Genomic DNA, 14,193 nt, shown 5'->3' with positions numbered 1-14,193 from the left:
CAAACCTAACCTCCATCTGCTGTCTTCCTCTGGGGCCCAGCTGGGCCGTGGGAATGAGAAGACGGGGCCAGGGATCCCAGATCCATATGGACACTGCTCCCCAAACCACCAATTTTCAGGGACAGGCTTGTGTCCTTGGCAACAGAGGAGCCACGTCTGGGGTCAAAATTCCTCCTAGCAGCGGCCCTTGATCCCAAATACCTCAATTTACTCATCTATGAAATAGATTCAGTCTCTTTCCTCAGGGGCTAAACACCTCAAGAGGGTACAGTGGTTAATGTAGGGGCCTGCGGCGAGGCAACCCGGGCTCAGATCCCAGCTCTGGTACTTCCTGGCACACTCTCAGTGTCCCCGTGTGTAAAATGGGTGTGATAATAACAGTACCTGCTTCCTGGGAGTGCTGTGAAGACTGTAGGAGATAAGCCGTGCAAGGTAACCGGCACATAATGAGTACTCAATTAAATGCTAGTTATTACTAATGGCATTCAGGACCACAGCCACATGGCTGCTTGAGCCACTTCCAGAGAAGGCTATTTGCTTCTCTAAAGGGAGGACACCCCGTCACTGTTCAAGCCATGGCTCGGGTCCCCACTGAAGATGGGGATACTGTGGCCAGAGGGTTAAACCACTGGCCCAGCTTTACCCCCTGGGGAGCCATGCCAGGAAGGCGGGGGCCAAAGATGAGACAAGGTCAAGCTAGAGGAGGGAGGGTGGAGAAGGGGGTCCTGGGAATAGGCACTGGCCCTCAGCGCCTCCCCAGAGGGCCTGAGCATTACGAAGCTTATGCTTCCAGAACAGCTAGTGCCTCATGCTGGATGTTTTACATGTTTACTTTCTTTCTCACAACACCTCTGAGCTGCATTACTGTCCCCATTTTGCAGATAGGGAAACTGAAGTTCAGAGGTGGGGGAGGGGGGACATCTACTCAGGGTCACACAGTGAATCAGTGGCAGAGGGAGGATGAGAGAACTCCGGGTTCTCAGGGCCTGCCCAGCTCCTCCCCAAGCTTCTGGCCCTCCTCCTCTCCCACCCCTTAGGATTCTTTCTTACCTTGAGGCTGACATTGCTGGTGCTGCCCAGGCCCTGGGCCAGGTCAGGGCAGCTCTGGCCACCCCAGGGCCTAGGAAGGAAGCAAAGGGAAGGGAGTGAAGTGGCTTCCTCCTCTCCCACCCCTAGACTAGAACTTGGGGTCCTTCCCCACTTCTCTCGGGGCACACAGGCAGGCTGAGCTCCTGAAACCTTGCGAGTGGGGCAAGGTCTATGCAGCAGCCTCCTCTCTGCTCCCTCCCCCAGCTATGTACCCCCAAAGAGAGAGGAAGAGACAAGGATAAGCTTGAGGCAAAAATGAGGACTAGGTCTGTAGCAGGGTCAGAATATAGAAGCAGGACAGCACCTCAATAATTCAAAAGCTTGCCATTTGTGGAGGCCCTCCCCATGCCATGCCGGGCTTAGCCTTAGGTATGGTGCTCATATGATCTTCTTCGAGCCTCACAATAATCCTAGAAGGTGGATATTATGCCCACAGTTTTTCAGTAAGGAAACTGAAGTCCAGAAAGGTGAAGTGACTTGCCTGGAGTCACACAGCTAGTGACCCTTGGAGTTAAGACACTAGGACCGTCCCACTCCAAAAGCTGGTTAGACATCACAGCACTAATGGGGGCAAGGTGGGGAAGTGCCTTGACTGCCTCCTCCATGCACCTTGCGCCCAACTCCAGGCAATCAGCAGGGATCAGAGGCCTGTGCCTTAGTGCCGGAGTCCTATTCCCACGTCTGGTGAGAACCAACTCCAAGTGCATGCATGGGATGTATCATCGCACTGGCCCACGAGCATGTGCAGTCCCTCCCCTGTCCTCCCAACCCCTGACTCACCTGCATGCCAACCCTGCCTCCTCTCAAGTGGGGAAAGGGAGGGGCAGTGCCACCTGGGCCTATAGGGCAGGTTCCTGCCATACAGGGTAATGGGAGAGGGTGTGTCTTCCAAGTGGGGGCGGCAGGGCAGTGTCAGGGTGTGGGTACTCCCCCCCTCCCCCCCAGGGCATCCAGGCTTCCAGGCTTTCAGGGTGGCTAGGCCCTCCCCTCCCCTCTCTCTTTGGTGTGGAAGAACAGTACAACCCCTCCTCTCACTCTGCCCCCATCACGCTCCCACCCCTCCCAGAGGGGCCAAAGACAGCTCTGTCATGATAAGATCAGAACAAATTGCTGGATAACTCCGTAGATACACAATACCCCGTGCCTGAGAGCACATTCCTAGCTCTTTTCAGATTCCACTGTGAGCTGCTGGGATCCTCGTCACTGTCCTCCCTCCCAGCCATTCAGCTTGGCCGTCCAGAGCCTTTTCCCTTTCACTTAGACATTAGCCACCAGTGAATGGGCTCAGAGAGGAAGCAATTTGTTCAAGGTGACAACCCCAGTGGCACCTAGAGTTAGGATGAGGCTCTGGCCCCCTGGCTTTGCAGTCCTGAAATCTCTCTAGCACATCCAGGGCTTTCGGGACGTAGGCTCTGGAGTCAGGCCGCTTAAGCCTGTAACCAGGCTCGGCCACTTCCCAGCTGTGTGACTGGGCAGGTGACTTCACCTCTCTGAACCTCCATTTCTATATCTGAATCACACGAAATACCTGCCTCGTAAGAGCTGCTGTGAGGATTAAACGAGATAATCCAGGTAGGGCATGAAAGGCAAATAAAGTTTATTGTTATTACAGTCTGGGACGACAGGGGAAATCCTTTCTGTGGCACATAAGGGCAAATGCAGTGCAGTTGGAGGCAATTCAGGTTACCTGTCCTGCTCATGACAAAGGGAACGAAGACCAGAGGTACACTGGCCTGTGATGTGAGAATCAAAGTCCACAGGGGCGGGGAGCTACCGCATTTGCCTTTAAACTGCGTCAGGAGAGGAAATCACTGTCTGCAGGCCGCCTATCGCGTTCACGGAATTGCAAAAGTTGTTTTAAAGTTTTAAAAGAGCACAGATACTTTTATAAAGATCGTTTGCACATTCACGTATCCAAAATCTTAGTACACTGACACGTATATTTTTACGCTCCGAGACACTCATACATGCTGATTTGAACATCCACTACGCGCTCACTCACTCACACACGCGCGCGCACGCGCACACACACACACACACACGCACACACACATCCCTAGGGCCAAGGGGAGCCCCTGCGGCCCTCCTCCATCCCCCTCACCTATCCCGAGCTCTGGCCTCCTCCGGGGTCCTCTTCCCCCTGCGCTTCCTCCCGAGCCCTAGCCCTGCCAAGCGGCGGGCCAGGCGTGCCCCCAGGCCCCCGTGCCGCTCGGCCATGGCAAAGGCAAAGCCCCGGGCTTCGGGACACCAGACCGCTCCGGAGCCACGGGGGCCACCCGGATCCGCTTATTTGCAGGGAAACGCCTTCCCCGGCCCGCCCCCCGGAGCAAACAGCGGCCCCGCCCGCACTCGGGACGGGCGGGGGACTGACCCAGATGCTACCCTTGGCGCAGGGCACGGGGTGCGCGGCGCAGGGCACGGGGTGCGCTCCGCAGGGGCCGCCCCCAACCCGGGCCGCTCCGCCAGAGCCTCGCCCACCCCCGCCCAGGCCATGCTCTCAGTCAGGTCCGCGCTACTTCTTTAGGCCTGGGGTGGCGCCAGGGGTACACCGGGTGCTGGCAGCCCCCATGCTGGCCTTGCACGAGGTGGGCGGGGAAAGAGGAACCTAGGTCCTGCGGGGGTCGAGAGGCAGGGAGAAACGAGAGGTCTCTCCCCGCCCCCAGAAGGAGGGGCTAGAACGCAGGGGCGGGATCAAGACCGGTGTGGGCTTGGTCTTGCGGAGTGGGTGGGGCCTAGCCCGAGGGGTTGGCATCTGGCGCAGAGCCAAAGAGGTGACGAGGTGGGCTTAAACTCGGACCTCGATTACTGCGGGGAAGGCCAAAGCCCACCCCGCCATTGCCCTGACAAGAGGGGCTCCCCATAAGAGTTTTCTCTTGCGCTCCTGGGGAGCCTACAACACAGGGTGAATCTTGCCCAGTCCCTGGTGGGGAAGCCGCTCTCAAACCCACAGGGGTGCGAATGGAGGCCCCCTGCTGGAAGTTGGCCGGTTATTACTGGGTTTTTTTTTTAGTTTATTTAATTTATTTTCTTGATTTATATCCAAGTTAGTTAGCATATAGATCAACAATGATTTCAGGAGTAGATTCCTTAATGCCCCTCACCCATTTAGCCCATCCCCCCTCCCACAACCCCTCCAGTAGCCCTCTGTTTGTTCTCCATATTTAAGAGTCTCTTAAGTTTTGTCCCCCTCCCTGTTTCTATATTATTTTTGCTTCCCTTCCCTTATGCTCATCTGTTTTGTATCTTAAAGTCCTCATATGAGTGAAGTCATATGATATTTGTCTTTCTCTGACTAATTTCGCTTAGCCTGATACCCTCCAGTTCCATCCACGTAGTTGCAAATGGCAAGATTTCATTCTTTCTCATCGCTGAGTAATACTACATTGTATATAGAAACCACATCTTCTTCATCCATTCATCAGCCAATGGACATTTGGGCTCTTTCCACACTTTGGCTATTGTCGATAGTGCTGCTATAAACATTGGGGTGCACGTGCCCCTTCAAAACAGCACACCTGTATCCCTTGGTAAATACCTCGTAGTGCGATTGCTGGGTCCTAAGGAAGTTCTATTTTTAATTTTTTGAGGAACCTCCATATTGTTTTCCAGAGTGGCTGCACCCGTTTGCATTCCCATATTACTGTTTAATAACAGCTATTGGTATTTTCTTATAGTTTATTTATTTTGAGAGAGAGAGAGAGAGCACCCTCACATGAGTGGGGGGGGGGAGGGCACAGGGGGAGAGGGGGAGAGAATCCCAAGCAGGCTCTGTACTGGATCTCACAAATCATGAGATCATGACCTGAGTCCAAATCAAGAGTCGGTGGATTCTTAGCCACTGAGTCACCCAGGCACCCCAATAATAGCTACTGTTTATTGTGATTAATAATCTTGCTTCTCAGGCAGTGCCCTTTCCCCACCTGTTGCGAACTCCCAAGTCGGGGAGCAGAAGAGCTTGCACATCTGAGGGCATCCTCTGGGACCGCAGAGAGAAAGGTCATCAGGAGGGTCCTAGCTCCTCAGGCTCTCTTTGCCAGTTCTTCCCTCCTTATACTCCTTGTAGAGCCTCTACCTCTTCCCTGAGCTCGCACCTCCTTAGCCCTTTGCCCTCTTTGGTGGCTGGTCCTGGCACACAGGGGGATATCTTGCTTCCGGGTCATGAGTAGACATCGACATCCTTGTGTTCTTGTCCCTCCACCCCACAGGGGGCTCAGCTCCTAGCAGGTGCAGAGGGAGGAGCTCACCCCGCCCCCTGACCGTGGCAGGGAATACCAGCTAAGGAGGCACAGTGGCTTCTTACGAACTGTGAGACAAGAAGGTGGTGGGAAGCAGCAGACATGCATCTGCGCAGGTGCTGGAACATCTGTTCAGGAAAAAGAGCAATGTGCCCGGTGCGTGGCAGCATAGTCTGCACCGTGCAGAGTCCTGGAAGGCCGAACTACCCACTGGCGAGCTGAGATTGGAGGGCCTCGTCCCAGACCGGGAGCAGGAGATGGCTGCCTGCCCCACCCCAGGGGAGAGCATCACAGAATCTCCGTGGCTGTGTCCCCTGACCTGGTGGATTGCGAAGTCTGACCAATACACAGTGGCTTCCCCCGCCACTGTTGAAGCTCAGGAGGCCTCGACTTGCCGTAGAGAAAAACCCTTTAGTCGCTCTGCCCTGCCCCCTCCCCAGGACAGTCCTGGCACCAGGGCTCAGGCTGGCTGCCCTTACTTGCCCCAGATGCCGAGGACCTCTTGACCTTTTCTGAATCCCAGCCCAGCTGCCTCTCTGATGACACCCCCACAAGACCTAGGGCTTCCTGGTGCCATCGGGCAAAGCAGGCAAGAGACGCCAGGGGCAGGTGGGTGTGAGCTAGGCCGCAGGGCCGGCGGGCGTGCAGCCGCTGGTGCAGCTTCAGGTGAACATGCCGGGTGAAGCGACTTGGGCAGGCACTGCACCCGAAGGGCCGGGCCCCTGAGTGCATCCGCAGGTGGGTCTTGAGGTTGCTGGAGCTGCTGAAGCGCTTGTGGCACATCTGGTGGGAAGGGGCGCTGGTGTCAGCTCTGCCCACCTGGCTGGCTCAGGAGCTCTGCTCCCCTCCCCACCTTGGACACCCCCCACCATCCCCCCTCTATAATGCAGGCCCGGAAGCTTTCCCCTGATGATTTCTCCCTGGGACCCACAGCGTCTGGCCCATTGGAGCCAGGCAGACCTGGGTTGGTATCCTGGTTCTTACTCCCTGTGTGACCTCGCATAGGTGATTTCTGTCTGAGCCTTGGTTTCCTTATTGGTAACACGTTACTATAAACACCTAACCTCACAGGGATGATGGACTGAACGAGATAATCACATAGGACCCTCGTGCGTGGGTCTACAGCTTTAGCGGGCATAATTAACATTTACTGGGAGCTGCGGCATGCCAGGAGTTGGTCTCACACGGTCTTCCCCAGGACCCTGGAGAAGCATGACTAAGTACCAATATAGCTCCCATATTTCAGCGAGAGAGCGAGGCTCAGAGGAGGCGAGCCACTAGCCAAAGATCACACAACAAGCTGGAGGCAGAGCTGGAATTGGAACCCCAAGTCGCCCAGACTTAGAACCTCTATATTTCTTTCACGACTGCCTCTGTAAAACAGGGGAAGCATTCCTGCTGTTCTGACTTCCCAAGGGCTGTGGTGAGTTTCAGAGAGAGGGAGCTAACACCAAGCTTGTGTTGCCCGTAGTGCGTACTTTCACACACTGGGCCTTTTACTTCTGCAGCAGCCCTGGGAAGCAGGTAATAGGTATTCACTCCCCAGCACCCCCAACTTTGTTATTCTCCTCCCATAGGCCTTCATCTCTATTCCTCACGCCAGGCCCAGGGAGTGAGCTCCCGTATCACATTCTGGCCCTTCCAGGCTGACTCGGGTCATTTTCACCTCCCTCCACCTCCCCCCCCACCTGCACCCTTGCCTCCAGTCCTGTCTCCACCTGCTCAGGAGGATTGGGGAATAGAGGCTACAGGTGCCATCCCTCCGGGGCCCTGGGACTACTCACCAGCCCCCAGGAGTACAGGGGAGGGGAAGTAGGGTCTCACCAGGCACTCGTGGGGCCGCTCCCCGGTATGCACCAACTGGTGCTTCTGCAGGTGGGCGAGCTGAGTGAAGCGCTTCTGGCACAGGGCACACTGGAATGGGCGCTCCCCGCTGTGCACACGCAGATGGACCTGAGCCAGGTGTGGGACAAATGTTGCCAACTGCCCAGACCCCTCCGGCAGGGTCTGGGACCCTGTCCCAATCTCTCCCCACATCCCCACGGGACCCCTATTTAGCCCTGAGGCTTCTCAAGGCCCCTCTTGCCTTTCCCCAGGATATCCTCACTCTTTCTGCTGCCCTGCAGGAGGGGACATGACAGTGGTCAGAAGGCTAGGTAAGGCAGTGCGACTCAAAGTGTGGTCCACAGACCAGCAGCATCAGCACCATCTGGGAGCATGTTAAAGATGCACGTTCTCATTAACTAACTAACAAACAAACAAACAAACAAACAAATAAATAATGAGGTGCCCGGGTGGCTCATTTGGTTAAGCCTCTGACTCTTGATCTTGGCTCAGGTCATGATCTCCCGGTTCGTGAGATCGAGCCCCGTGTCAGGCTCTGTGCTGACCGTGTGGATCCTGCTTGGGATTCTCTCTCTGGCTCTCTCTCTGCCCCTTCCCCACTCGTGCTCTCTCTCCCTTGTGTTCTCTCTCTCACAAAATAAAATTTTAAAAAAATGCAGATTTTCAGGCCCTGCCCCAGGCCAGCTGACTGAAGATCCCTGGGGCTGGGACCTAGGAATCTGCATGTTTCCTAGCTCCCCGGGTGGTTTGAGGCTCATTAAAGTTTAAGCACCCATGCCCTGGGGACCCGGAAGCGTCCCTCCTCAACAACCATAATATTTCCTCAACTTCAGTGCCGCCGACATGTGCGTAGATCCCCATCTCTGCTGACACACAGAGGTGTGCCCATGGGGTCCCCTCTGGGCGATGTGGATGATGGCCCCAACGGCACTGTGCTGCTTCATGGGGTCCCACGTGAAAAAAGCTGGTTGTCAGGTGGGTGGCCTGGGCTCACTAAAAGTTATGCCCCCACCAGACCTTCAAACAAATAAACAAGAAGAGGCTTAACTGGGGATCCAGAAAGGGCTTTGCACTAGATGTTGAGAGGCTAATATCAAGGCCTAACTTCACCATTAAATCGAAGTAACTTTGGGCAAGACTTTCCCTCAGTTTCCCCATGTTTGAGTGCAGTGGACGCTCTCACAGACTATCTCTTAGAGTGGAGAGGACTTTTGGCGGCCATTTTGTCGTCTCCTCTCCACAAACATGACACCGAGAGGCCAAAGGAAGCATCCCAGGTCACAGCCTAGAGGCTGCCCAGGAGTTGCTCTGGCTTCAAGGCCCTTGATTCTGGAAGCAGGATAGCACGGGGTGTTGAAGGATGCCGAGGGGAGGGGAGCAGCGGAGCCCAAGACGCAGATACCTTGAGGTTGGAGAGCTGCCCGAAGTTCTTGCCGCACACATTGCACTCGTATAGGATTTTGCCATTCTCTTTCTTCAGTGGGTAAGGCAGCGCTGCGGTGCCTGTCCGGGAGCCCAGTGGGGTCCGCCTCGCTGGAGCCGCCCTGCCAGCACTCTTTTGCCCTGAGGAGTAGGTCCTGGCAGTTCCAGGGCCCGGATTCCAGGCCTGGAAAGGCTGGATCTGGCCAGAGGCTTGGGAGGCCCCTGGGTAAGGATACAGGGTCTCCCTCTGGGCCGTGGGGGGCCCAGGCTCATTGACACTCATCAGCAAGCTGGGCATAGCCATGATGGGGTGGGAGGGATCTGGGGGCCGCATGAAGAGGCGGGGGCATCGGACAGAAGGTAGGGCCCCATAGGTAAGCAGGTAAGGAGGAGGCAGAAGTGGATATGCAGGACAGAAGGGATGAAGGCAGAATGGGAGCTCTTTGGAGATGGGAGTGGGCAGCAGGCAGGACAGACAGGAGCAGAAAGCTAAGGGGATGGGGCTCCTTCTGTTCTGCCAGGGGGGTGGGCAAGAGCTGCTGTGGGGACAGAAGGATGGGCAGCGGGCCCCCTCTCCAGCTCTTTCCCATTGGCTTCCCCTCTGGTCCCTGCTCGCAGAGTGCTTGGCCGTGAGTTTCTCGCCATCAGTGGAGCCTGCATGCAGCCCTGGTGGCTGGAGCGCTGAGCGGGAAAAGGAAGACAGTGGTCAGGGCCCCACTGCCTGGGGGAAAGCTCTGCTCCCCATCTAACCTGCCCTGCTCAGGCTGGGAAATCGCCGTAGCCTTGCAAGCCTGTTGGGTGACTTGGGCAGGCATTTCCCCTCCCTGGGCCTTCCTGGTCTGCACTTGGACTTGCCAACAAAAGGACCTAGTATGTCTGTGGTGCTCAACCATTTGAGGGAGAGAAGATGATCAGGAAGCCTACTAGAGGGGCGCTTGGGTGGCTCAGTCGGTTAAGCGTCTGACTTTGGCTGGGGTCATGATCTCAGTTCATGCGTTTGAGCTCCGTGTCGGGCTCTGCGCTGACAGCTCAGAGCCTGGAGCCTGCTTGGGATTCTGTGTCTCCCTCTCTCTCTGTCCCCCCCACCTTCTGTCTCTGTCTCTCAAAAATGAATAAACATTAAAAACAAAAAAGAACCGGGGCGCCTGGGTGGCGCAGTCGGTTAAGCGTCCGACTTCAGCCAGGTCACGATCTCGCGGTCCGTGAGTTCGAGCCCCGCGTCGGGCTCTGGGCTGATGGCTCAGAGCCTGGAGCCTGTTTCCGATTCTGTGTCTCCCTCTCTCTCTGCCCCTCCCCCGTTCATGCTCTGTCTCTCTCTGTCCCAAAAATAAATAAAAAATGAAAAAACAAAAAAGAACCTTATTAGACATCCAAGTGGAGAAGCCAAGTAGGTAGTTGGATGAATTGGTTTGGAATTTGGTTGGTTGTTTGTTTATCTGTTTGGTTTGGAGTTTATAAAAGAGAGGTCCAAGCTGAAGACATAAATCTGGGTGCCAGGGACCCCGAGGAGACCGCATAAGGACGACCCTTGACCTGCTGTGTCCAAAACGGTAGCCACTTGACTCATGTGATGACGTTTCAACTACTTAAAATAAGTACAATAAGAATTCGGTTCTTCATTCACACGAGCCACGTTTAAAAGGCTCAGTAGGTACGGTCGTAAACAGCACAAGTACGGATCATTTCCTTTCTGGCAGGAAAGAAGTAGCTGTCAAACAGCACTACTCCCCTCCGTAAAGTGAACAGGAGAGGCGGGAAAGAAGAGAAGAGGTGAGACTAAAGGGTGGGGGAGGGGACAGAAGAAGGCTTTGGACTGACTTATGGAGCATGGGGATATTTAGGAGGTAGGCAGAGAAGAGCGAGGAAGGGAGACTGAGGCACAACAGCCAGGGAGGTGGGAGACAAGGTGGGAGACATAGAAGGTGAAATACTGAAAAGAAAAAAGGTCACAAAGTAGATGTCTGCTTGGATCCTCATTTATTCGCTCAGCCAACTTCGCTGACCTGTCGTTTCACTCTGTGCTCTGTGCTGGGGAAATAAGGGACCGGGCAGCACAGTCTGCCCTCCAGGAGGTTACAGTTGTGTGATGAAATGGTGCGTTACAGTGCAGCAGATCTAGAACATAGGTATAGTGACATCCTACTCCCATGGAAGAAGAAACTGGCCTCGGTGATGTGCCCAAGGTCACAGAGCCGGGAAGGGCAGAACCAGGACTCTATCCTCAGCTCTCTGGCTCCCGGTCAGTGCTCCTATCTCATAATGAAGACCCCTTTAGCTCAAACATTCTAGGCACAGGGCGCCATCCTCAGTCCCAGGACTCGGACTACCCCTACTCCAGGTCCCATGCTCATGCCTGAGAAAGCCACTGCCCATCCACCTCCTCTGGCTCAGGTGTCACCCTGAAAGCCCCGCCCCGCCCCAGGCCAGGACTCCAGGCCAGAATATGGAAGTAAAGCGTGCCTGAGGCTCCGTCCTCACCAGTGACACTGGGTCCCCTCCCTCTCCTGTCCTGAAATCTAAGAGTCCGTCCTCTCCCACCCGCTGCCTCCTTCACGGTGCAGCCCTCTGCCCTGGCTTACTTGTGCTCAAGGTGTCGCTTCTGAGACCTCGTGGGGCCATGCCCAGCGATGCCGGCTGCAGGGCACACAGGTATAGGTCCAGGCCCTGGGGACAGGTCAGCAAGGCAGACTTGGCTGGCGCCAGCGGCAAGGGGCACAGCCAGCTGGCACAAGATGAGCCATGGGCATCCACAGTGTCAGGAAGTGGCCTGCGAGCTGAGGAGACCTGGCAGACAGGGGGCAAGGGACTTGGGGGTGGGAGACAGGGACACCTGTGTTCCCAGGATGGTCCCGGCTCCAGTTTGGTTTCCAAAAGAGGAGAAGCTAAGACCCACCCTGTATCATGTCTGTCACTCAAACGGCTTCCCCATCCCTCATTTGAAGATTTCCCCAAAGACTTTTGTACCCACCCCAGTACTGCCCTCCTCCTATCCTCTACAACCCCTCCCCTGGCCCTGGTCTCTCTCCCTTCCTTCCTTCCTGACCCTTTTGGCCCCACTGTGTCTCAGACCATCTACTGTGTTTTGAATGGAGCCTAGATGAACTTGGAGAAAATCCTCATCAAAGACTGTAAACCCCACAAGATGGCCCTGAGCTTCCCTCCCGCTAAGGCCCAGGTCGTGGTCATACAGCCAAGCCTCCTGCAGGCGCTATGCTATCCCTTCTCACACCCCACAGGAAAGGTCTGGCCCCTGGGGCATGGGAGAGGGTCTCTGGCACCCCCAGGGCACATCTCCATGATGTACCAGGCGGGGTAGGAGTGCTCAGGACCAGGGGCCAGTGGGAATCTGGTCCCTTCAGATTTCCCCCTCCCCCCCACTTCATCCTAATGTCCTCTCCCTTTGTAAGCAGGCTGCCCTCAAAGATTGGGCTGGGATCCCTCCTTACCTGGTTGCCTTGGCAGAGCTGGAAGTCCGGGCTGGAGGACGGGGAGCTCCCTGTACTCCCCAGAGGCTGAGTCTTGTGGCAACAACCCGTTTCTGGAGCAGACTCCCCCTTCATACCCCTACTACCTGATGGGAAGACAGGTCAGTCACAGGTGAGCAGTGAAGGACCTCCACACAGGAGCCTGGCTTCTAGAGCTGGCCGTTCCACTACGCCACCGTGTGACTTGGAGTCACTGCCCCTCCTGGCCTCAGTTTCCCTATCTGCAAAACGCAAGGGTTGGACAGGCTGATGTCCAAGGACTCAGTACTGACATTTAGAAGCCAATGATGCTTTCTTCGTAGGTGCAGGAAGAAGATCGAATGGAGACAATCAGAGGTGAGGAGCTGAGCTGGCCTTATGCTCATCCCTGGGGAAGAGGACGGAGAGGAAGATCCTCATGGAAGGTACTTCTGAGTGAACTCAGAGATCATCGACACAGCTTTTCTGGGCAGTAGAGGAAGCCCTAGGGTCCTGCTGCCCAGACTACCCAGGCTCAGCTCCCTCACCAGGGACAGTCTGAGAAAGCAGGCCAAGAGTCCCCTGGGTCCCCTGACTGGCCTGACAGGAAGATTCTCTGCTCGCTCAGCTGTTCGCTTCTCTGGCTTCTTTTCACTGAAGGCCACACAGCACAGGGACCACCTCGGCTCAGCAAGTGTCCCAAGGCTCATTCCCCTTCTCCTCAGTGGCCACACTTCCCTCCTCCTCTAGTGCTCCTCGGACGCGGACCCTAGCACGTTCACTCGAGTGTCTCAGCCTGCCAAAGCACGGTCTCCTTTTTCCCTTCCCTTTTACTCCTCCCGACCCTGCCCAGCAGAGGCTTTTCACCTGCCTGTGTGAGCCTCTTCACCTGGTTCTGCAGAAGTTCCCTCTGAGGGATGCAGGGAGGTGGGCAGGCGGGCAGCTGCTGCCTGTGGTTGAGGCCCCAGTGAGTGTGACAGGAAGGTGCTTCATTTGAAGTTGCCACAAGTAGGAAGAAGGGGGCAGGCGGGGGCGGGGGGGCTGTGAGACCTGATGAGAGGGACCCACCCACCAGCCTTTACCTACCTGTGACAACTCTACGGGACAATGTGCTGATTTGGGACCACTACAAACTGGGGTTCTGGAATATCAGTGTGTGGAGCTGGGGCGAGTGGGGTGGGGCTATGTGAGGCCAAGAGGGACACGGCAAGGCTCAACGGCTGAAGCTGGGGTCCTTCTGGAGACAGGGGCCTGGCCAAGATGGAACCGGGCAGTGATGATGACAGGGAGGACAGTGATGGTGGTGCAGGGACAGGAACAGTTATAGACAGACCAGAGCAGGCAACACGGAAGGATATGGAGTGGAGCAGAGAAGAGAAGGAATCTGATCTCACGGAGCAGAGGCCTCGGAGGCAGCAAATACACCTTCTTCTTTCTCGTCCCATCTCTGATCTGCCTATCCTGAGAAATCCTTTCTCTCATCCCGATACTGAGCCGAGGCCCCAACAGGGGTAAGAGGTGATTCAGTGGCATAGCAAAATGCATATAAGGAATGGCTAGATATCAAAAGAGAAGCTCCATTGGTTAGGAAGCAGTTTTTTAGGCCAAGCAGTTTCATTATTTCTGAGAGCAAGAAAAGGCACACATTTCTAGAGACTCAAATTCTGCCCGGTTGGTGGATCCGTATCACACAATGTCTGGCCCCGTGTGACACAGGCCCAACCACTCATCAGACTCCACCCAGCCATTCCGTCGAGGTGGCCTGGAGCACACAGGGACATCTTGGACACTCCACCACGAGCAGGGGCATATGACCGGTGTTTCTCTGCCAGCCCAGCCCCTGGCTGGTGACCACTTCCACCATGGCCTCCATCACTTCCCATCAGAATTATTTGCCCACATAATGACCCCTATGTGCCTGTGAGTGTCTCAGGGACAGGAACCACTGTCTACTCATTTTTATTTCCAGTGCAGACATTTGTTGGGTTTCTTGGATGCTCAGAATGTGGAATTTTCCCCCCACATGCATCTGGAGGGAGGCAGAATGCACCTCCCACTATAAAAGCCAAGATGGCCACACACTTGATTCCGACCTCCCCGAACCCAGCACGGGATACAGGCACATGACATGGACTGGGCCAACTGGATGCCCCCATCCA

The 14,193-nt window shown here is 55.6% G+C and overlaps 2 protein-coding genes across 4 annotated transcripts in view; both read right to left on the bottom strand.

The window, feature by feature from the left end:
• The window catches only part of CRYBG2 (crystallin beta-gamma domain containing 2), a 29,927-nt gene extending 26,470 nt beyond the window's left edge, over positions 1-3,457 (bottom strand). Inside the window, exons 1-2 of the mRNA XM_047873738.1 lie at positions 3,191-3,457; positions 1,051-1,120 (exon numbers count right to left, since the gene is read on the bottom strand). Of these exons, the coding sequence (XP_047729694.1) occupies positions 1,051-1,120; positions 3,191-3,306 (186 nt within the window). The 5' untranslated portion in view covers positions 3,307-3,457. The remainder of the gene's footprint in view (positions 1-1,050; positions 1,121-3,190) is intronic.
• Positions 3,458-4,856: 1,399 nt separating this feature from the next.
• On the bottom strand, positions 4,857-13,714 carry ZNF683 (zinc finger protein 683). 3 transcript variants are annotated; one of them, XM_047873747.1, is made up of 8 exons: positions 12,902-13,714; positions 12,349-12,443; positions 12,038-12,162; positions 11,171-11,375; positions 8,572-9,272; positions 7,149-7,277; positions 5,804-6,107; positions 4,857-5,452 (listed from the first exon to the last, which is right to left on the bottom strand). In XM_047873747.1, exons 3-8 carry the CDS (start codon positions 12,149-12,151, stop codon positions 5,307-5,309), a joined length of 1,599 nt encoding a protein of 532 aa, XP_047729703.1. In that variant the 5' UTR covers positions 12,152-12,162; positions 12,349-12,443; positions 12,902-13,714; the 3' UTR covers positions 4,857-5,306. The 3 variants fall into 3 exon arrangements, with proteins under 3 accessions (XP_047729703.1, XP_047729704.1, XP_047729705.1); XM_047873748.1 differs by lacking the exon at positions 12,902-13,714 and having other exon boundaries at positions 12,349-12,743; XM_047873749.1 differs by having other exon boundaries at positions 5,357-6,107.
• Positions 13,715-14,193: the final 479 nt, after the last annotated feature.

The sequence above is a fragment of the Prionailurus viverrinus genome, chromosome C1 (assembly GCF_022837055.1).
Source record: "Prionailurus viverrinus isolate Anna chromosome C1, UM_Priviv_1.0, whole genome shotgun sequence".
Taxonomy (NCBI): domain Eukaryota; kingdom Metazoa; phylum Chordata; class Mammalia; order Carnivora; family Felidae; genus Prionailurus; species Prionailurus viverrinus.
This window is presented reverse-complemented; position numbering and strand designations above follow the sequence as displayed.